Here is a 22,932-nt window from a genome sequence, read left to right as displayed (position 1 = left end):
TAACTGTAAACATGTTATGGATTTAAATGAAGGTGTGTGCCCTCTATTTTTGTTGGATCACAATCCTCAATCAACAGAAACGACCTTATGGTCTGACTCATACGCAAACTCCTTTTTAATATCAAATTAAAATGAGAACTGGCCCACAACATCCTCCACCTGTAGCTAGATTATACACAAAGTATAATACTAAATATGATTGTTAGCCATTGTCATGGACAGTGAGCAATATTTTCACAATAATAATACCTAAGGTAATATGAATCACTCATTTAAATGTATTTCATGTAAATGTATGTATATATATATATATATATATATATATATATACATATATATACATATATATACATACATATATGCTGTATATATGAGCATGTTTTTATTATTTTTATTACAGTTGTCCAAATGTTATTATTTAATTTTAAATTTAAATTCATAAATGTGTTTTTTTCCACTTTTACTGTGAAATTCTGTGAAATACCATCATGAATATCGTTATTTAATTATTGTGATGGAAATTGTGATTGTGATTGTGATTGTGATTTGAAGCTAACTTCCCACATAGTTTACCTTTTTTTCACAGGACCAGCCCCATCATGACCAGACTAGACACTCGTTGCACTCGCATGCAGTGTTATATTTCCAAGTGTAAAGAATTTAAAGTAAGACGCAGCAAACAATATTTAAATGGTTTAGTTACCGAGTGAAGTTTCTGCTAAACAAATATACTGTACTTCAGTAGAGATTTAATCTTTAAACGTGTACAATATTTAGTGAATGCTTGTACACAGTGTTGCTGTGGCGAGGCTTACTCGTCAGGAAATGACCAAGGCCTCATCAATTGACTGAACTGTGTGAGTGGAGATCATTAAGTTGTCCCCAAAGACTACACAACTTACTATAATGTAGCAGAGAGGAACTTTGACTGTCACCATGGTCTAACTCAGACTCCACCCCAGCATCTCTCCTCAATATCACTGTGACTGCAGTTCTTTTGTGGAATAATCTGTCCATTCACCAGTAAGACATTGATTCCACAGTTGTACTTTCACCATTCCTTCCTGTGTGGTGACTGATAATCCACACAGGAGGATCTGAAACACACACACAAGTCTGGAAGAGCTGCCCTCACAATGTGCATGCGGAGAGATCAGACTGAGCCACTGCTCATTGGCCTTATCTGAATATACACATCTTGGAGAGCACACTCACACTGACCATGAGGTTTTCTATGGCTGCACTAGGAACCCTTTGAACATCCTGTAGCTGGAGCAGATCAGGGAATGAATCAGAGGAAGGACCAACACATTCCCTTGGACTATTGCTGTCACAGAGCTGGTGGCATTATTCAGAGTGGGCCAGATACTTGATAAATCCACCGTGATTTACATTATTCACTTACAGAAATAAGTGTTGTCCATCATGATGCTACAAATGTCCATGTGCCCTGCTTCAGCAAAAAGGGCCCCGACACACATTCCTCTACAAATATCAGCTCAACACCACTGTTCGAACAGTGCTTGAATTCTATTCTGTGGTCCATCAGGATGTCACGGAACATGCTTTCATGTGAGGACAGGTTGCACACCACAAGTGTCAACTGTCCAGGAGCTACTACAGCCCAGCTGGACAGGAGCTTTGCAAGATACTCACAGCTCCCTTGAACTTCCCACAGAGAAGCTGTGGCATTGTACACGTGTGGTACAATTAAGTCAGTCGGTTCCTTCCCCAGACGGTGTGTTGTTGATAAACGGTCTATTGCCAATGTGTCTCCTTTGTCTAAACGCATAGGGTGTTCTCCATTCAGCTAAAATAACAGACATAACTTTATTTACCACCCTTTTAACTAACAGAGAATAGTCATGTCAAATTCCAGAGAATAGGGCGGACACCAAGCAAGCACTGTGGTGAGGCAGAATAACACCTTCCAAGGTGATGTAGCCAAAGCCAGCAAACACCCTGTGTTTAAAAACAAATCCATCAATTACTGAGCAGTTTTATATGAGGCCACAGGTCACTTTTCCTTTGTTACAGTTGCACATTTGGCAACTTTTGTCAGTGGAGAACGGACAAGAAAGCCAAGAAAGTTGTCCCTCATTCATGCAGCCACAGTCAGAAACCAGCACAAAGCCAAGGTCACACTGGAGCACTCCTCACAACCTCCACTACAGTTCCCACAAGAGGACACACATAGCACACACAGTAGCCGTGTCCCTCCAAGTGTGCAGCCGACTGGGCCACTCGCCTTGTCGGCACACTTGAAGTCACGTGCTGTGAGAAATGGGCATAATTCATAGTTTCCCTTCTTCTTTTTTCCTAATAGATTTTTAAAATGACATTCCAGCAGGCTATACACAGGTTAAATGCCCCCTCCAAATTTTGAAGTCGGAATCACAGTCCTTCTCACCCCTCGAAGCCTGACTGCTGTTTTACCCCTGGACTTGCTTGAGCTGAGGACGTTCCACCTGTCATCCAAGAGGCTTCTACAGGTCTGACTAATTAGTAGGAGGTTCAAGTTTCAACTTAACGCCTCTCTCAACTGGTATCAGCCTCAGAGGTTAAATATCTGGTTCTTCCTACTAGTTAGTCAGAACTGAAGAAGCCTCTTGGATGAGAGGTGAAATGTCTTCAAATCAACTCAAGCAAGTCCAGTCACCCACAGCCAAATACTGAAGATTATAACCCGGATGACTGAGAAGCTTCACCGACAGTATGTCTGATATTAGATACATATATTGTTGCCTTGTCTCCAGGCTCCACCAAGTCTGTTGTCATGTGATTCATGGGACTCAAAATGCTTCATGCGGTGCAGGTGAAGCATTTTGAGAACATCTGGATGATGAATACACACTTGAAGGATCCAGCCTTGACTATTGTGACACAGATAGTGCGACACCAAGGTCTACACTGTTCATAGTGGCTCTTCTGAGGAAATGACATACCAAGGGGGAGAGGATATGCAAGTATTACGACAACTTACTGGTGTCACATGATATCTTTTGTTTTGTTGTTAATAAAAGGCAGATAAACAAGAGAATGGGTACATAGAGCAGAGAATCAAGTAAACATGCTTCATGTTGCTAACAATAGTTTCTCCCAAACTAATGTTTCCATTCTCTTTATCATTTGTAAGAATCTAGAATTGAACAGAATTTCTGTGTCTATTAAAAGGAGCAGGAAATATTTCTTCACTTTCCATTTACAAGACATTTACAAAGACACTGATGTAAGTTTGAATTGAAAACAAAGTTCATTTGTTTTTGCCCTATAAAAACTATTGACAAAAGCCTTAAATAACTAACGCCTGTCATTGTTTTCACAGGAGGAGACCTTGACAGAGAATTATTCATTCTTTAAGTCCATCCACTGTGTGGTGTTTTAACGAAACCACAGAAGGTGTCACTCCTTCACTGTCTGAGCTGCTTGGTAGGCAACAGCATAAGCAATGGCTGCCATTCATTTGTGACCTCTAAAGCGAAATATTACTTCAAATTATCATTGTTTATAAAGAAGTGCCTTTCGAGTGGAGATAATGTATGCCGTGCCCTATAAGATGCCTTTGCAACTTTTGTTTCCTATGGGTGACCTTCCTATCAAAAACTACTGTCTATGACAGGGAATTATATTTAGTGCAAAATAAAATAAAATACCCATCTACCCATCTACCCAATTTTTGCCCCCTGCCCTTCCCAGTGTGTGTCGACGCCACTGAGCATAAGATGCGTTGGAATTGCAGAGTGCCGAGTAGTGACCATCAAAAGAGCAGCAATCTGTCACACAGTTGTGGGAGTAAGGCTCGGGACACTGAAGCACAATCTGCAAATGGCCCAAATTAATTCAACACGAGGCCACATAAATCACTGCTTTGATAAAGATTCTGCGTCTGCACAGGACAATGCTTTAGCCCAGATGAACAGTTCTCTGCTCCTTCACTCCTCCGGCTATGGGCGAGCTCTTCAGTCTCGGTCATCGGGTCATTATTTGCGCACACAGCCCAGGGACAGAAGAGTCATAATACCATGGAGGCCAACCATTAAATTACCACCGTTATCGGTGTGAATAACTTGTGATGGAGGCGCATAGTAGGCATCTACATGGCCTGTTTGGTGGAAGTATTATAAAAAGTATGTACTGTTAATAAACCTGTGAATTAAAACAAGTTTAACACATGAGAATTACATGCAACAAACATTTATAGATTGCAAAGTTTCACCAAAACCTTTCTTGGGTCATCTTTTCTTACCACCACTTCCATAGAGTGACAGAGTTAAAGTGAAGCTATTAAAAATAATTTTATAGCAACTGGCATCAGGGATAGTGATACTAGATGGTGTTAGTCTAGTTAAGTTGGACTTAGTTTGTACGAATGAATATGAACAGCTGTCTCTAGAAGTAGAGTTTGGACTTTCTTCGAGTTGACACACTCTTGAGATGTATCCATGACGTATGTGACAGACGCAACTCGTTCTTCCTCATTTAAGAATAATTAATCTGATATTCATCACCAGTAATTTCATGGTGGCTGTATTACGAATAGTGTGCCAATCTTTTCAGTGAATCTATAATTTCAGTTTTCAGTTGAATGCAAACAGAAAATACAGATCCCTGTCCGTGTGGGTTCACTAAATTAAATTAAATTAAATTAAATTAAATTAAATTAAATTAAATTAAATTAAATTAAATTAAATTAAATTAAATTAAATTACATTAAGGACTACATGCATACCGACATTGGTTTTAAGGTGAGTTTTGGGAGAGAACTGGATCTTGCCCTACAAAAGAGCAATAGGTGTGTAATTCAACAAATGACAATTAATGTGAAAATAGCAGGGGGGTTCTTGTGATTGTACTTAAATCTGCTCCATAGTTTGACTCAAAAAGACAGTGTTAGATTGATTCTGCAAACGAAGAACTAGAACAAGGAAACGTGATCATTATATAGGCGAAAAGGCTTCACTGTTGTGTGTGTTTCTGCAACGCTGTCGTTCTAAAACTGGTTCTGCCTTTCAGACAGTTCCTCCAATCATCTTGCAGAACCCCCGTTCTGTGCCGTCCCATGGAGAACAGTTGAAGCTGAGCTTCAAGTGGTTTCAATCTCATAAGACGATCTGTCACCGTGATAAACAGCTGATTCTGAACAAACTAGTGACACGTTCTCATCACATTCTAGTATCAACATATCTGACAACATTTTAGAGGAAGCTGATTTTCTCTTGCTGTCTTAGAGCAATCACCACTGGTACAAGAACTCTCAGTCATAGCTGAGTACTGCCTGCAAACACCAAGTCCAACACCCTGATGGCTTTCACAGACAGGCACACTGCTGCTCATCACACTTTCCATGACATGAATCTGCTCTACTTAAAGACAAAAAAAAAAAACCCAAGACAAAAAACTCATGCAAAAGCATGTAAATGAGAAACTGAAAACCATGCTTGATGCCGACCTTCCTTCTGACAGTCCATGATTCCAACTATACAACGATGCAGCAGGGGACATAGGTAGTCATCAAAGATGAGAGTAAAAAGAAAGACTAAAACTGCAGAGCACCAATAATTTGATTACAAACAATATTGTATTACTATTTTTTTACTATTTAAGTAAAGTTAAAGTCATTTATTAAATGGAAAACAAAATGATCAATTCTGACCTTCAACCTCATGCCATCAATTACACAGCCTCACAGTCACTGGGGAATTGGATGCTTAACTAATATCAGGACACAATGAGGAGCAAAGGCAACACATTACCTGAACTACATTTTATTCACTTGCAGATAGATTTGCCTTCCCTCAATGCAAAGCATATCCGCACAAATGCCTGTCCATCAAACATGCACTGGCATCCCTCAACAGAGCAGTGTGCCAATTAAGGTTAGGGGTGGGATCCTTGGACACCCCTAACAAGCTAACAGTCTTTACCCTCTTCACAGGAAACATTATGCCAGATCTCACAAACAGCTTTGCTTTCATGTAGATCACATGTTGCCCTGCCCTGAAATACTTGCTCTGATGAAAGCAGCCAGTTTTTGTTTTTTGGATGGACACAGAGATGGCCAGTGTGAACGAACCCCCACTTCACAAAAGTAATTCTCCTCAGTGTTTGGAGGCGTCTCTCCTGTGTTATTCTGCCAGACAAAGCAGAGGTGAACAGAGGCAGAGCTCATGTTCTAAAGGGACGTTGGAGAGACAGGATGGGTCTGTGGATGTACAGAGAGAGATCAGTTACTAAAGAAAAGGGAAATGCTGTAACGGTTATGGTTGACCAGTGATGCATTAGTACCATCTAGTGGTCTAACAGTATTTTAAAAATGTTGAGGCCTTAATGTCAATGAGTCACAGCACATTGCATGCAAGTTAAACTAAGAAAATGTGACTTGGAACCAATACAATCACATTTTAATTGGATGTACAGTACAGTAAGTAAATAATCACTTCAGTTTCATGATCACCACTCGTGACAGGCCATCAAACAGCTCACAGTTACAATTTTAGAGGATATTCATTTAATTCACTGGCACAACAGAGCTTGGAAGTATGGACACTCACTGCAGAGTCTAGGACTCCCCCAGGCATAAACTGTAGCCTTGTGGGAAAGACAGAGAGCAGTATACTCTGCAAGCAAGTGACACAGTGCAGGTTGGAGACCTCCATAAAGACACAAGCCATTGAGGCAGCGCTTGTAAAAGCTGGAGGGGTGCGTCCACTTTGGCATGACAGTGTCTGAATGGTCCATTAACTTCCAGAATTTCCCCACAAACCTCCAGGTCAGAGAAGTGGCTCTGAATCTCAGATGAACATTTTGGACAACTTCTGCCTAGACAGCCCTTTAACACACCAACGGCTCACCTCACTACTCCAAGCTTTAGCAAAATACTCAGGATTGAGATGCTCCTGTGTGTCTGGATCAGTGTTGAAGTTTCCACACAGTCCAAAAAGTAGCGTTAGCATATTTATGGGAGAGACTGATGCTAACTGTTCATTCTATACCAAGACTAACGTCAAAGTCCAGGTTTGTGTGGATAAGTGTGTGCGCAGCCCTGAGAGAAAACAAGTGCAGTGGAGCCCACAAAGGCCATGTTCCTCATGACAACATCAACCTGTAGGGGGAGCCAAGATTACATATTAAAGTCAGCAGAGTGCAACACATTCTCAAAATTAATCTTTGTCAAGTTTGGTTTATTTATTATAATATTTATTTATAAGTGCTGATGATAGAACCACTTATTATGACACTACAATTAAACAACAACAACAACAACAACACACAAATACAGCAACAATTTGATATTTGCGCTCACCTCAGTGTTCTCAGTGTTTTTGCTGGTGAGCTTCAGAAGAACACCACTCACATTTATCAAGACTTGAAGTTCTGAGTCTATTTCAAGTCCTTTTTGTCCACATATACCTAGTATCTGGTACTAACAGGTTGCTGTGGCAACTGTTGCCATTGTGAATGACGCCACTCTGGGACAAGAGGGCACAGGCGTCACCATACTGGACAAAAACCTCCCAGGCCAAGGTGCAGGGGCTTGAACCGAATCTCAAGGGTGGCAAGGCAGGCTGTGTCACAGGACTCATCATGACTATTCAGTGGGCAAGACATGGCTGATGGGAGAAAAGAATGAATATTAAGGAGAAAACACACAAAAACTTAACACACATTATCTTCCTGACATACTTTACATATATTGAAACAGACACAGCTGTTGGGTTGTTAATTATAACAAACTGGGGTGTGCACTCACATGTATATAGAAAAGATACATACAAAATCATTTTAGCCAATTAACAAAAAGTATATATATATCTATATATATATAGATATGTATATACACAAATATATATATATAATATGTAATACTATAAGTGACTATAAGTACCTCATACAACCCCATTTCAAAAATCCCAAAATATCCAGTCAAGCAGGAGACACATGCAGCTAAAGACAGCATCCATAAAACTACTGCTACAGTATATAACAAAGAAAACAATATGTAAATGAGTTGTGCAAATATGAGGTTGTGCGCAAAAATCAAAGCATATTTAGGCTGACAGTAAATGTTAATACCAATACACTTATATTATTACTTTTAGAATGCCACAGCTTTCCATAAGACATTTACTTATTTATTTTAAAAGGAGGCATTATTAAATCTCAACTGACAAAGCGGTAAAATCATTCAGAAGCCCACAGGCAGACGGGAGTACAAAATGAAAGGGCACTAAGAAAAAAACAAAAACAAAACTGTGGTCGGTATGAGTTGACAAAACAGCTCTTAAAGAAAATCAAAGTAGCATACAATCTGACTGAATGGTGCAGGAGAGTGAAAAACAGTTAGCCTGTGAGGTAATATCACCCAACCCAGCAGAACCAGATAGACCTAGCTCTTCTTGAACAGCCCCAGGTATCGTTAAGGGTGCAGCTCTCTCCCTCAGGGCAAGACGCAGACTCACAGCACATGATGGCAGTGGCAGAGCAGTTTAACAGCTCAAAACATCCCTCTGTCTACAATCTCTCCCCAATCTACAGAGAATGGTGAGTCACTGTTGGCATGTGTTATCCAGCTATTTCTCTTAACAGTAAGGAAAACAACAAACCAGGATGACACAAAGGCCTGGGATTATGTGATTAGTCATGTGTCACATTCAGGTGAGGCCTCTGTACGTTTGGCACAATCAATAATGAGTCATATTATTAGTAGTGCATGAATAACTAAAGAACATCACTCGTTTCGCTGAAGTGTGGCAACATGTTTAGAACTGTAATGGCAGTGGAGTGGAGTCACATGTAAATGTGTAACAAGGGTACACCCATAAGTAATGGAAACCGTTTGTCAAAAAGAAAAACACGCACAATATGCAGCTTCATCGCATTGATATGATGAAGGAACACAATTTTAAATGCTAATTGATATACGATGTGTTTGCATCCACCCACCTCATAGGTAGTGAGCATGATAAAAACAGCCACATTGCTCAGCTATGACACAGCCGTTTCCACTGTGTGTGTACCCACAGTCACAGTGACATCCCTCATAACAGGGCCACGGGCAGTGGATAAAATACCATAGGACTCAGGGCATGCACTGACACATATTGTAGTGTGAATTTCCAGGGCATAAGAGTATTGTGGGAGGAGGGGAATGAAATCAGGTGCAGTCCAAAGTTCAGCTAGCCTCACATCAATCTTCCAACTTAATCGTATAGATCTTGTCAGAGTTCTGAAAGTACAACAGAAGCATGTGTGCAGACCTCAGTGATTTACTGGCGTACCAAAACAACACATGTAGAGAGTCAACATTAATATCACTCACAGCACTTCTCACTCCTCCATGGTTTGACTTCAGCTCCTGCCCCCTGGCAGGAGCTGAAGTGTATTCTCTCAAAGTGTATTCAGTGTATTCTCTCAAACTACTGCAAAACATTTATTCTTTCGCATTAGACACACACACACAAGTCATTCATGCAGTTCTGAAAGAAGGCCACAGATGCAATCAGATGCAAATTCAGCTGTCCCGAGAATAGAGATCACATTTTCATGATAGCATTTTCCAGGTGGTGACAGGGATCAGGAAGATGCAAATATAGAAATATGATTTGCATGGCTGCCATTTAGACTCAGTTTGTCATTTGATGAGAGGCTAGAATCCCTATTTGTATCAGATTAAGTCCTCCATAATTAACAACCATCCCGGAATTTACGCCAACACGAGTAAGCGAGCCAAAATGGACTGTTATTCAAATTGAACAGGAAGACTCCACAGAGCACCATCAATCTGAACATTTAGAAATGTGTTACAACAAAGACAATTTAAACAGCATGTTTGTAAATGTGAAACTTCTGACCTTTACTTTGCCCAAATGCTCCCTCGCCAAAGACATGTTCACTCTATTGATCCCCAGGAACAGTTGCCCTTGCTAAATAACAACAATAGGATCAGATTCTTCCTCATTACAAAATAGGGATAAAACCTATTAAAGTTAAAGCTATCTTTAACAGGTTGTAATGCCTGATATGCCCTCTGACCCTCTTGGATGGCACATTTTGATCCACCTGGACTTGTGTGGCTGGTGCACTGCATGGTGTTGTGGCCCACACAGACACAGTGCAGCTGACAGTGCTCATCTCGATAGCCGTTCTCATGAATTTCATAAAAGACGTCATTGTAAATGCAGCCAGACTCTGGAGTTCTACAGTCAGTTATGACTGGCACACAGGAGGTATTCACTGTTAGGTGGACTCTAAAGGAGAAAAGAATTTGACATAGTGTAGTCTGGTTATTGTAACAGAGGTCATTGACAGTTATCATAAAAATATTGTAGATCGATAGATCTACAAGCTCTGAAACTCTTCCTCTGTATCCAGTAATCTTCCACAAAAAATATCCCTGGTAAAATACCATATCTTGTAAATTACAAACTGTGCTTACAGACACATTCGCTGCTGGGTTTGCTAGTATCTCATAGCCTGAGATATTTCAGATCCATCATCAGGAATGATTTCATCTTCTGGATGAGCATTAAAGTTCTCCTGACACTGCTCATCAATCAAGAAATTTGACTTGGGGAGATAGTAGGAACCTTGATGAGCACAATCACACGTACTATGTAGGATAGATATCCCAGTCACATTGGCATGATTCCACATTAGTGTGAGTGCAATCACAATGAGTCTCTGGGTTAGTTCAGGGAGTAGGCCAGACAGAACCATGCAGTTGTCAAGTACTCCGTGTATTAAAAATGAACTTTTACAGCACTTGGAGATGGTTCTCTGGTTTTGGACTGTGGCCCCAAGCCTCTGGCAGCTGCTGGCATAAGCTGTCAGTACCCTGCACATAGAGGATGCACTTCTACTGAGACATAGGTTGTTTCAGCAACTAATCACAAATGGCCGAGGATCAATATATGAAAGGCAGTCTGCGAAAGGTCCATCACTTCTCTGTAGCAGAGTGCACCCGCTCTCGGAGTTGCCACTGTTTCCAACAGGAAAAAGATTTGGGTGCACACAGGACATGGGACACCACCAGCACAGTTCTCAATACAGGTCCCTGTATTACTGCTCAGCACCAAAGATAAAAGATGAAAATACACGGGTCTGATGAGCTCTGATTACCATTTCCACAGCAACCACACAGGCCTCCAGTACAGCTCTGGACCAGCTTCAACCTGACGGTGGGGGTCCCAGTCATACTGAAGAGGCAGGCCAAACACCGGAGCCAGCTGCAGACGACACATTACAATTACAAAAACAAAGGATACAATTCAAAGTTTAAGTAGTCTATGTTGCTGTAACTTTCCCTAAAACGTGATTTTTGTCTTTAACCATGGAGCGATGAATACCCTGGATGTTTATCTCCACTGTGTGAAAGACAGAGACAGTGGCCAAAGTCTAGTTACAGTTTCCCTGTAGGACAAACTCTCTTCCATCAAACATGCGGTAATAAGAGTCACCCCACGCAGAGCATGTTTTAGTTTTCAACAAACGGAGTGGTTTCCCATCTTTGATTAAGCACTTCTGTTTCTGAAATCATTTGACTGTACATATAAGTGTACATTCAGAGTCCATGCCTAAGCATGCAAAGCACTGCAAAATACCTCAAACACACTTCTGTCATATCTGTGTCTGTTTGAGGAGGTGTAACCTGCATTATCAGGCAGCCGACTCATATCAAGTCTGGCAGATATTTTTCTGCAGTACAATTATTGTTGACCGTCACAAATAATGTGAATTTTATCAATGTCTCAACTGGAACAACCACAACAACTCTACAGACAAGAGACATGTTTATTCTTTCTGTGATGGTGGTGATGTTGAGATTTGCATTAACAGACGTTATTGCCAACAGGGAAATGGGCAGTAGTCCTGTGTTAACAAAGAGGGGGGAAATGTAATCGAAACCCCACTGAGAGACTGGTTTTAACTGAACAAATCCGTACAAACAATCCCGAGGTGTTTGTTTGGAACAGGTAAAACCAACCACAAAACCTATAGCTTCTTGTAACTTAAACTCTACTGACAACTTCAGGACAGAGATAATGGCAGGTGAATTGTCTTTGGCTGGCTACCAGAGAGGAGGACACGCTGAAAGTTTCCAAAACCTTCACTGTGACTGCAGTCCAAACACCAGCGGCTATAATTGTGACCTGCAGAGGAGATTACACACATTAAACTCACATTTAAAACAACAACTGCAATACAAGGGCACACGGATAAAACAATAAGACAATTAACAAAGAGTCCTGGCAGCAGATATGATGATAATTAACATGCTTTCACTGAATGACAACATTCATGCCCAGGTTTCTCTATTAGCACAGTGCGTCTACTTGTGCAACAGAGATAAGACAGGGTGGTGTCACATTTCAACCTGCCCAGCAGCCAATGGAGAACAGAGCTCCAACTTCCTGACTGAGTACACCTGCACTAACGTGCACACTCACTCTGGCAGTTTCCATGATAACAAGGATCTTTGCGTGGGAGCAGCAACATACCAACAGTGTGTAAAGACAATTCTAAACAGCAGCTCACTGAAATGTAAGTGTACCTTTTATCATATACATTCTGAGTTATTTGCATAAAACTGTGGTGTATTCTTACTGATTGTTCTTTAACAAGCGTATTATTGTTTGTGTGGATTGTAACTGAGACTATGACACAAAAGTCAATTAAACAGAAATAAAAGGATCACGTATTTTAAGTCATTGGATAAGCAGTGTAACAAGAGCAAACTAGTATTTAGTGCAGTGGCGTTTTCTCTGATACAATTGTGTATAACCAACGCTTTCTCAAGATACAATAACTTGAGACTATAATTCCCTCCAACAGCACACAGATTAATATCTTTTGTCAGGCCAAGAGCAAAAACAAAGCCACACCTCATTCAACACTCAAAACTAGACAAATATAACTTCTCAAGGTAGACAGCAGAACTGTTGAGACTTGAGTGATGCAGGTGAAGAGAGTGGTGAACTAGTGCTAATAATGCAAATACCGACGAGAGCGTGGATGAGGACTTGGGTGAAGAAAGGACAGACATGCTGAAAAACTAGTCGGGTTGTGCTCTAATGCTTATGCAAATTTAGTTGAATGTAGTTTGATTGCAGCCAAACATTTACACACAATAGCTCAATAAGAACCTCGGCACTCACTAAGAGGCAGACGACTGCATTATTGCACTGGACACACGCTTCAATCAATGGAAAAACAAACATAGCCTATGTTAAGTGTGTTTTCCTTTCAAGTCATTAATGAATAGACTGCACTTGCATGTGGAGTCAGCCAATGTCAGAAGGACGAGGCAGAGATGGTTACGGTGGACAATCGGCACACCTGGTGAGTTGGTGCAGCTCCCAGATGATGTGAATTATAATTAATTATCGTGAAAAACATTTTAAGTCATTTATTAATTGCCTTACAAATCACGGAGGTTATACTTTTGCTAATGTGCCATACAGCATACAAATTAAGGATTGGCTTTATGGAATTTGATGTGGATACATGGCCAAAGGAAGAAATTATATAGCAGTGGAAGAAATAATAGTAGAGATGGTGAGAGTTTTAAAACATCACTCTCCTCAAACGTGGCAACAGAACTGGCTTTCCTCTTTGTGGGTAGGTCATCAGTCTAATAATTGGTAATATACATTTTATTTTTGGTTGTATTGTTACACTAAATTTCTACACTTGGACTCTTTTGGTTGGTTACTGAGCAGCACTGTATCTCCTCAAGCACTACGGCTTCTTCTGTTCCCTCCCCATACATTTTCTTCCGTCTTATCAAGTTCGCTAAACTGTGTGAGTTAGTGTCTGTCCAAAACTTTCTCAGTGAGCAACTCACGGGAAGATTTTTGAAGCTTTCAAAAAGAGCAGCAGCAGCTCTGTTTGTCACAGAGTGAGTCAGGGTGTGACACCTTTTACATCATCATCCATTCAAATGTGCAAACTTCTTCCTGAAGGAAGTGAGTTACAGAACCCTGTACATAAACCCTGAATAAAAAATCTACTCTTGGCACCCTTTATCCCACTTCCTGTGTGTGTACGTTCTTGTATGTGTGGCTTTGTGGGGACCAAAAAAAACACAAACTGGCTGGTCCTCACATCTTTAAAGGGCTTTTTGGGGGCTAAGACCAGGTTTGAGAGTTAGGATTAGAATTGCGTTTAGGTTAGGTTAAGGTGTTAGGCATTTAGTTGTGATGGTTAAGGTGAGGGTAAGAGGCTAGTGCATGTATTATGTCAATGAGGGTCCTTCACTATGAATGCTGCTCAAATGTGTGTGTGTGAGACATTGTCAGGAACAGTAGTCCTCATGGCGACCAAAATGTGGTCCCAATGAGGCAGACATCGTGTGGGATTGTGGTTAGGTTAAGAAGGGTTTATGGTCCAGGTTGTGGTTAGGCTGTCCGGATAGAAGTCAGTGCAGAGACCTAACAAGAACAGCTGTGATTGACACTTGATCGTGTGTATTCTGGATGTGTTCTGACCTAAATAATAAAGCTGCAAGAATTCACTGATAAGTAATTGGCTACGAAATGACTAACTAACTTTTTTTTTTTTTGCTCCTCTGTTTGTTGATAAAATGAGACATTTGAGGATGTCAAGAAACAGTGATTTGAATATTAACCATCATCTGACATTCTAACAACTATTAATTGACAGATTTATAATGAAATGAACTCTTGGTTGCAAAAATATTCAGTAAACACGCAAGTAAGTGCTTTTATTTGCTATTGAATGTGCTAATGAAGCTTCTTGAACACGGGGCACAAAATCTTTGTTGAACCCATAACGCGCATATTTAGCTTATTTCTTTGAGGAGAGGTGAGGCAGAGTGTCAGGTAGCCTGGGCTGTGTAAACACCATGTCTAGTCTGGGACAGCAGATTTGTCTCCATCTGATAACAAAAAAAAAAAAGAAGTAAATATGAGGTGTACGTGCCCAGCTTGCTGTATATGCTCGAAATCTGATTATTGCTGCTTTGGTCACAACAGAGACTGAAAATGTCAACATTATGGTGCAACTATCGGATTTATTTTCTTGTGTCTGTTAACAAGTTTCATATTTGTGCACACACACACACACATGCAAAAGAGAGAGAGGGCATGAACGGGGGTGTTCACAAATACAGGATATCCAAGATTGTCATAGACACTCTCATATCCACTTAGCTACTTTACTGCTGGCCTTTTGTGTTCTCATGCTCAACAAGTCACCCACAAATCATCTGTACTGCAAACGACAACCACGTATTCACTCAGTGGAGGACATTGTTCACTGGCATGCGTGACACCAACTGAGGTACTGTGTATTGGCTTTATTTTAGTTTTTTGTTATTTTATCGTGAGCTTTCTTGTTACTTTGTGCACGGTCCAGTGAAAAGTGTGTTGCGCTACAGAGAGAGAGAGAGAAAAAGAGATTTGCATCAAACTTACTTAGATAAACAGCTTCTGGAGAGATGGCAGAGTGGAGTAAACATTTCAATAAGAATATTTTCTCCCTTCACTGAAGTGGAGTAAGCCACCACTTTTATAAAATTGAATGGAAATGAATAACAAATGATCTGAGTGGATTTTCCCTGCTGCACTCTCTTCTTGTTGTGCTCATTTCCTTTTAGAGCACATCTCCTTTAACTCTGACACATTTTCACAATCACCAAAGTTCTTCTTTTTCTATCTTCTCTCTTATTTCCCCCTGCTTGTATCTGTTTTCCATTAGACTTTATAGGCCATAGTCATTTTGATATCTTTGCATGTTAGCAATTCCTATCGATGGTGTTAAAGCCTTATCCGAAGTGGCGAGTTTGAGCACAGGGATGTTATCTGTGTGAACGGATAAGACAGAGGCAGTCCGTGTCTGTGCATGCAGGTCTGTTTATGTATATGTAGTAAACCTCTGTTTGTGTTTTTGTTTTTTCTGTTTGTCTTTCTTTTAATCTAGATTGCCTTGGGTGGGTTTGAATGAGTGGAAAGTGTCTATCATTCAAATTTAAACCTGGTAAACAAGATGTAGGTGTTCTGTGGGCTGGGCTGACCAGACAGGAATGAGTTTCAGGGTTAATCCTGCACTGGGAAAATGTGCACAAAAACACGACTCTATCACCCTACAGCAACCGCACACTGTACAGTTGATGCCTTTCTTTTTTTGCAGCAATACTCTCCAGTTTTATGATTGTAGGTTTCTAATTTTACGATCTTTGCTTCTCCCGTCAGAAGGCAGCTATGACTCTGGTGGTATTCAAATGTATAAGAATATACTACCCAATCTGAGAAATAATACAGGTGTCAGGAGCCATTTTAATGTGGAAGCAGTGGACTGGGTTGATAAATATTTCCAAATGGGATCAGCTTATTATTTCGCCCCAAAGCGACTCTGAAAAGCAAATTGGACACTGAAGGGGATTTTATTTGCAGCTTCTGAGGTTATTTGTGTTTGGAGGTTTACTGAATCTATTCAGAGCAGCAGAACAACCCACACTACCCTTGGTCTCCAATCAGCCTCTGTTGTGTGATTAACATCTTTTTCCAATATACTTAACCAAAGCAGTTCTTGATGCTGTTCTGCTAATTTAGCACGATGATAATGTATTTGTGGACTGCGTTCTACTGCGTGGACATTTGTCTCACATGAACGACATCAACTACCATGGCAGCATTCATGGACAGGAATACTGTTTGCTCTTGTCTTTCATAAAACTGCCTCATGAAACCTTGTGAAAATAATGAATTGATGCTAAGTAGCCTATCCTTTTTAATGCCCATGCATCTTTTCCTTTTAATTTCCTTTCACCATGTACAATACAGTGTCGTGTGTATAACTCATTTGTAGTAAACAGGAAACAGTATGTCACTAACTGCATACAACTTACTTAACAGTCAGGGTTACTGAGGTTGTTTTATGTCATGGAGGAAACAGGGGCACAATAGGCATGGCTAACAATGAAGAGGCGCCTTCAGTATGACTTTTGGCACAAATGTCAATGGCAGAGTTCCCTCTGCGTACACTATCAAACTTTACATGAATGACTATTGGTTCCTGATCCCGTGCCAAACTCAGTGGCTAAATCTGACCAATGAGGGATCATCCGGGACCTCAACCAGAGGAGAGGTCATTCCCATGATTTCCCATTTAAAAATATCAACATTCATATTGTGTTGGAATACAGCTGGGGCTTTGTTAGGCAGCCTCAGAAACATCTGCGTTTCACATCTACCGGATAACGATTGGGAGCCGAGGTAGGGTTTGTTTTGGGCCACGTGCCATGAGGAAGTTGGGCCATTTATCCTTAAGAACAACAAAAAGCAAAACGAACTCACACCCAATGTAAGTCTATCACTTAGTTTCTCTGATGAGATACAATTACTGGATGTGTCAAGCACATGTTTCTCATTTTGTAGTTAGAATGATTAAAAATGATTCACGCTGAATGTTTTTCGTCTTCTCAGCGGAAAGCAGTGGAAACAGTGACCGTTGTTTTGTTGTTGTTGTGAAACACGAGCGACGTTGTGTGGCTTTAAAAAGAGAAAGGGAAAATGTTGAATCAACACCTGCTGCCAGCCAACAGTGACAGAAATCTCAACACTTTTTTTGCTGAGCACTATGGGAAATAAGGTTGTCACTCACTGACCCCCACCCCGCTAACGCCTACCTCAAATTACAACGTAGATTTGCATACATGCCTCCAAACAGCACAAGGACCGATTGGCTTGGAAAACACAAACATTGTGCGATTCTTAAAGTCAGACAAGTTCCATTAATAGACAGCATTTCTGCTTTCTGCCGCACTCCACCTCTAAACCAAAACACCGCAATTTCACACACATCAATGACGCTGAATATTAATAGCTGATATTTTTAACCTGGTTTCTCTCTCTCTCTCTCTCTCTCTCCCTTCGCAGCATTTGAAGATGATGCGATTGCTTTTTCTGTGTCTGCTGCTGCTGCTTCCAGCCGCTACTGGTATGTTCTCATCTCTGTGACGCTTTCAGGTGATAAGCATCTTATCTGGTTTATGTGTCTCTGCGCTGGCAGGTTTTTCCTCACCTACCCGTGTATCAACATTGACTGTGCTGTATGCACCGGCACTAATGTATGCACTCACTTTCCAATTACATTGCTACAGCAAAAGAAACAAGTATGTAGGGAGGAACATTTTTTTTTATTAGCAACCCATTGCTTTAATTTCTTAAAGCTGTTGTTAGTCTCCACCCCATCAATTAATTTGACTTAAATAGAATTCTAATGAATAATGATCACCAAAAGTTGTATTGTGACTGCATCTCTGTGTGTTTTTGTTTGCAGCTGTATCAGACGAGAGTGAAGGATCAGGTGATGACGGTAAGTCAATAATCTTTTGTGTCCAATGGAACAACAGAACTTCTTTAACTTGTCTTTCACTTGGCTTGGTACTGGGAGACATTACGAGATAACTCTTTTTAAAATAAACACATATACATTTTAAAACTCAGCTGAGAGTTTTTATCACATGCTCACGCACCAACAAAAAGAAAAGAAAATATGTTGTACATTTGTTGGAAAAGAAATGATCTCACTGTAAGCTCACAGTTGTGTCCACTGTAGTGTTACTGGGTGTAATTTTGTTGCCTACGGTTCAGCTTTCTCATCTATAATTTTGGTTTTCTGTGTCCAGTGTTGACTCTTGATGTTTCTTTAATCAGTATTGATTAAAGCCTTCAATCAATATTGTTGCCCAAAGATTAAAACTATATGCTGACCGTTACTGATTAAAACAATTGAATTTGTGTACCATAAGCAGCTATTTTTTGCTCTTATTTTACAGACACAGATGATGAGGATTTGAGTAAGATAAATGGTGAGTGATTTTCTGTATTGTTTTGTGTCACATCCACTAACACAATAATGGCAGCTGTCCAGACAAGAGTATGGGAAGGTTATGGCCTCTGTGATTGTTGTCAGTAAGTCAGCATTATATTTTGGATGCTCTAGTCCGGTGCGATGCTTTGGCTCTACCCAACCGTTACCCCATGAATGGAATCAATTAGCTCTCTTGAGGACCCCTGTGGACTGTGCCAAAAGGCCAGTGAGCACGGTGACATCTCCGCCATCCTCCTGGTCAGCTAATTAACATCGGCATTCTCATTCTCTTTCCGCGCCTCTCTCCGTCACTCCTCATCTCCACTTTGATTGACGTTTGATAGAATTGCAGATCTGTTAAAACGAGGCTGCAACCAGGCAGTTATTGGAAAAGGAGCCATAATGTCAAAATAGGTGGGTGAGCTAAGATGTCAGAGAGGGGCCTTCGGTGTCTTTGGACACAGCTAGATATAGTTTCTCACTCTGCCAGTCTGTAGGCTCAAGCTGGGCTAGTGCCTGTAGCATTTCGTTTAAGAAGTCTGACGTATGATGGTACGTCAGACTTCTTAAATTGTAGAACTGTTCCTTTAATGACCTCGATCCTGTATCAAATATTTGTTTTGGCTTGTAGCAGCTCAGCAACAATTCATAACATCTTGATGAGACTTTTGCTGATAGTGTAGCTGTTCTATTGTCTTAACTGTAACCCGATTAACCTATTGTCTGTTTCCAGACGTTCACAACAAACATTCTCGTGGTTCTTCAGTTGTAGATAAAACCACAGGAGAAGAAAACACAGGTTTGACACATGTTTGTTATAATGTCTTACAGCAAATGAACAGTCTGAGTGTTACAAATACAGATATCAGATGTTACGTGCTAAGATTTGTGTCTTATGTTTCAGATCAGCTCGTGCTGGTTATCACCGTCGTAGCTGTGGCTGTTGTGGCTCTCTCGGTTGCAGCAATAGTCGGTAAGTGCCCTGTGTTTTGTTCAAGCATAATTGAGTGAAATGTGGAGTAATGGTTGTTTGATTCACACAGTTGATAAATGCACTGCTGTAAAAACCTTCATTGCTTGGCCACAGCCGCCTTGTAAAGCTGGTAATACCTAAGCAAATAGGAAACATTTCTCTTGTGCAGCTGTGACCTGTCCCCTTTTTTTTTTTTCTTTTACCCCCTTGCAGCCGTAATGTTGGTAAGACGCCGCATGCACAGTCGACAGCAAGGGTAAGTGTACATTTGCCCGACGTTTGATTATAAACTTGAGCTGTTCTTCTAGCTGGGGCTTCAAGATCTCTACCCCCCTATATTGTAAAACCCCATTCTCATCGTAAACAAGACAAACACATTTTTTTTGTTTGTGCGGCATACTTTAGCTGAGAGATATATTCATGCTTCGTTTGACCTCAAGTCAGCCTGCAGGTGACTGAACCAGTCTGATGGGTAACAGGTTGTCTGCGGCGATGCAAATTTACCTTACTGCGTTCAACTCTTCAGCATCAAAATGAAAAAAAAAATCCTAACACAACACTCACCTAACGATCTGGGTCTGTCCAGACTTGTATAGCAATTAGTAATATAGCCTGAGGCCCTGCACCACTGCTGGAGACTCCCCAACTGAAGTCTGTTAAATGTTAGACATCAAACAATAGCCTTAAGACTGTGTCACTGACTCTGTATGACCAAATGGGACAGGAGTTAACCTGTTTCAACGCTTACCTCATGAATCTCAGATGAGGAGGAGATGACTCTACTCGGGGAATAAAACAACCCTGTAAACATAATCTTGGCGTCATGACAACAATCTGCCAACAGCACTCATACAGCCGAACAGCCTAAACCAGTTATACAGAGAGAGGTTCTTGCTTCACACTTTACCACTGTTCAAAACTTATTTTCTTTTTTCTTTTTTCTTTTTTAAACCACAGTTGGCACAGTTGGATTTCTGCAGAGTAATCACTTGTCTTTGTTCTGGCACGCAGCAATGATGGCCTGCAGGTTGGGTCAAAGAGGTTTCACAGTTCAAATTAGTTCATAATGAGTTCCTCAACCATCAGGAGCACTAGCACTGTGAAGCAGACACCCAAGCCAGTCTGCAAGGGTTAAATTCATCCACAGGATTACTGGCTGCCTCCCAGAGCTGCAGTCAGCTCTGGCAGTGTTTGGTGCTGACTGATGGCTCTGCTGAAAAGGAGGCTTAATCACACAGCAACCTTTGCCTTGTTGGATCAACAGTGCCTTTCAAGGTTTTAAAGTTCCACCTGGGGAGGAGGAATATTTCAGGGTGTTGCAGTCACTGTGCACCTGTCAGTGCCCTGCAGCATCAAGCAGACATTACGTTTTCATGAAATTCACACGCAAGGATGCGTGACATGTCCTTGGAAGGAGCCTAAAACACACCTTATAACGGCCTACTGTTTTGTTTTTCAGGGTCTACTCCGTCCCTACAGAGCAGGACCATAAAGGGGGTGTCTAGTCTGCGGCGGAGCTGCTGTTCAACTGTATAACATGCAGGCAAGAGAGGAGCAACGCACTGGGCTATGTCGTCTCCCACTCTTTGAGTCAGGACAGTTAGACTTCTTTGCACAACAGCCTGCTTCTCACCTTTCACTTCACTGCTCACTCCTACGCAGCCTCCTATCACTACGTATGCAACATGTGTTTGTTTATTTTTGTTTTCGTTTTTGTTCCTGCCATTTGTGCTCCACGTACACACAATTTAGCCCAGGACATTTGGAGCTCATTCAAATGCTCTAATTGGATTCTATTTGAGGAATCCAAATCAAAGCCAGTGAATATGGCTTAAAGCTTCTTTTGTTAAAAGGGATAATTTAGCACAGCCAGAAACCCCCAACCCCTTTTTTTTAACCACCTGAAACAAGACATTATTCCCACCAGCTATGCAGTGAAACTGTGTTCGTATTTGATTTGGTGTTTTTTCTTTCTTTTTTTGTGTGGAACAGATGTGCCGTTGTGAAATGGTGGTTTGAGTGAGACAAATCATGCTAATCCACTATAAGAAAACCCAGAGCTTAGTTCATTCTCCTATTCACTTGTCTGACATCTTCTCTTCCTGGCCCATTAGGAATGACAAGAGGCATTGCACGAGGAAGATAAAGCCCGTCCTCTGTCTTCTCAGCCTCCATAAAAAGAAATGAGTGCAAATAGCCAGTGTGAACACATTATTACAAATTAATCAACCACCATGACTGAATTATGCTTTCTTTCCACCCCTCTTTTTGGTTTTGAAATTCTTTCACTATAGTCGCACAGATTAGTAATAGCTCTGAATGTTGTGGAGACAGACGGACACACTGGTAGAGGGAAGCTGGTTATGTGTGTGTGTGTGTCTGTGGGGGGGGGGTGAATAAATATCAACAATGCCTTTGTTTCAGTGATACACATTATGATTAAAATGATTTAATGGCCCTCTGAAGGAAAGCTTTCTGTCAAATAAACCGAAAGCACAGGTTGTCCGATTTGCTGCAACAGAGAGAGGAAAACAGGAGACGAGTCCCTGTTCAGAATGTCCTTTGTGGCTTCATTGGGAGAATTGAGTCAACAACACTGGCTCAAACACTGGCTCCCATTCAAGCTGAGAACAAAACAATTGTTTGGTTACATCTTCGTCATTTTGTACAGTGACATTAGTGCCGTGTCTTAAACGTGATGCAACCTGTTGATTTAACAGATTGGCAGATGTGAATATTGTTGGAATATTTGTTTTACTGTTCATATTTGAGCGGCGTGTGGTGTAGACTGTTACTTCTGGAAAATAGGTGCCAGCATTTCAAGGGCAGGACAACCCTATGGAAATAAAAAATAAATAATAATAATAATAATGATGATAAAAAAAATTAACATTTCAAAAATTTTAATGTTTGTATAGTCACATCAATTCTACTGTCATTCACTAAACGTTCACTAATTGTTCTGTCAGACAAATGCAACACAGTGCAACATTTACATGCAGCCGTCTTCTGTTTGAATGCTGTTCTCCAAAGATAGAAAGCAGTGACTTGTGCAAAAACCCCTAACTCTACAGTATTTGGTCCAATGTCTTCTCTTTTGCTCACTTAACACCTCTGCTGTGACA

The 22,932-nt window shown here is 40.8% G+C and overlaps 1 protein-coding gene and 1 long non-coding RNA gene across 3 annotated transcripts; one reads left to right on the top strand and one right to left on the bottom strand.

Annotated features, from left to right (window-relative positions):
* Nucleotides 1-7,180: 7,180 nt before the first annotated feature.
* Nucleotides 7,181-12,235, bottom strand: LOC122775016. Its single transcript, XR_006361053.1, has 3 exons — nt 12,072-12,235; nt 11,119-11,225; nt 7,181-7,610 (listed from the first exon to the last, which is right to left on the bottom strand). It is a non-coding gene; the product is annotated as an uncharacterized LOC122775016 (long non-coding RNA).
* A 189-nt stretch (nt 12,236-12,424) lies between these two features.
* Nucleotides 12,425-21,688, top strand: si:dkey-262k9.2. 2 transcript variants are annotated; one of them, XM_044034947.1, is made up of 8 exons: nt 12,425-12,540; nt 17,898-17,958; nt 18,301-18,336; nt 18,800-18,832; nt 19,568-19,633; nt 19,739-19,807; nt 20,021-20,063; nt 21,267-21,688. In XM_044034947.1, the coding sequence occupies exons 2-8, from the start codon at nt 17,907-17,909 to the stop codon at nt 21,310-21,312; spliced, it is 345 nt and encodes a 114-aa protein (XP_043890882.1). In that variant the 5' UTR covers nt 12,425-12,540; nt 17,898-17,906; the 3' UTR covers nt 21,313-21,688. The 2 variants fall into 2 exon arrangements, with proteins under 2 accessions (XP_043890882.1, XP_043890883.1); XM_044034948.1 differs by lacking the exon at nt 12,425-12,540 and adding an exon at nt 15,149-15,300.
* The last annotated feature ends 1,244 nt before the right edge of the window (nt 21,689-22,932 follow it).

The sequence above is a fragment of the Solea senegalensis genome, linkage group LG9 (assembly GCF_019176455.1).
Source record: "Solea senegalensis isolate Sse05_10M linkage group LG9, IFAPA_SoseM_1, whole genome shotgun sequence".
Taxonomy (NCBI): domain Eukaryota; kingdom Metazoa; phylum Chordata; class Actinopteri; order Pleuronectiformes; family Soleidae; genus Solea; species Solea senegalensis.
This window is presented reverse-complemented; position numbering and strand designations above follow the sequence as displayed.

Excerpts from the sequence above, each read along its gene's own strand:
- si:dkey-262k9.2 (XM_044034947.1), top strand. The coding sequence starts at position 17,907 with ATGATGCGATTGCTTTTTCTGTGTCTGCTGCTGCTGCTTCCAGCCGCT. Across the intron at positions 18,833-19,567 it reads GGATTTGAGTAAGATAAATG|ACGTTCACAACAAACATTCT; the intron begins GTGAGTGATTTT and ends GTCTGTTTCCAG. Across the intron at positions 19,808-20,020 it reads CTCGGTTGCAGCAATAGTCG|CCGTAATGTTGGTAAGACGC; the intron begins GTAAGTGCCCTG and ends ACCCCCTTGCAG.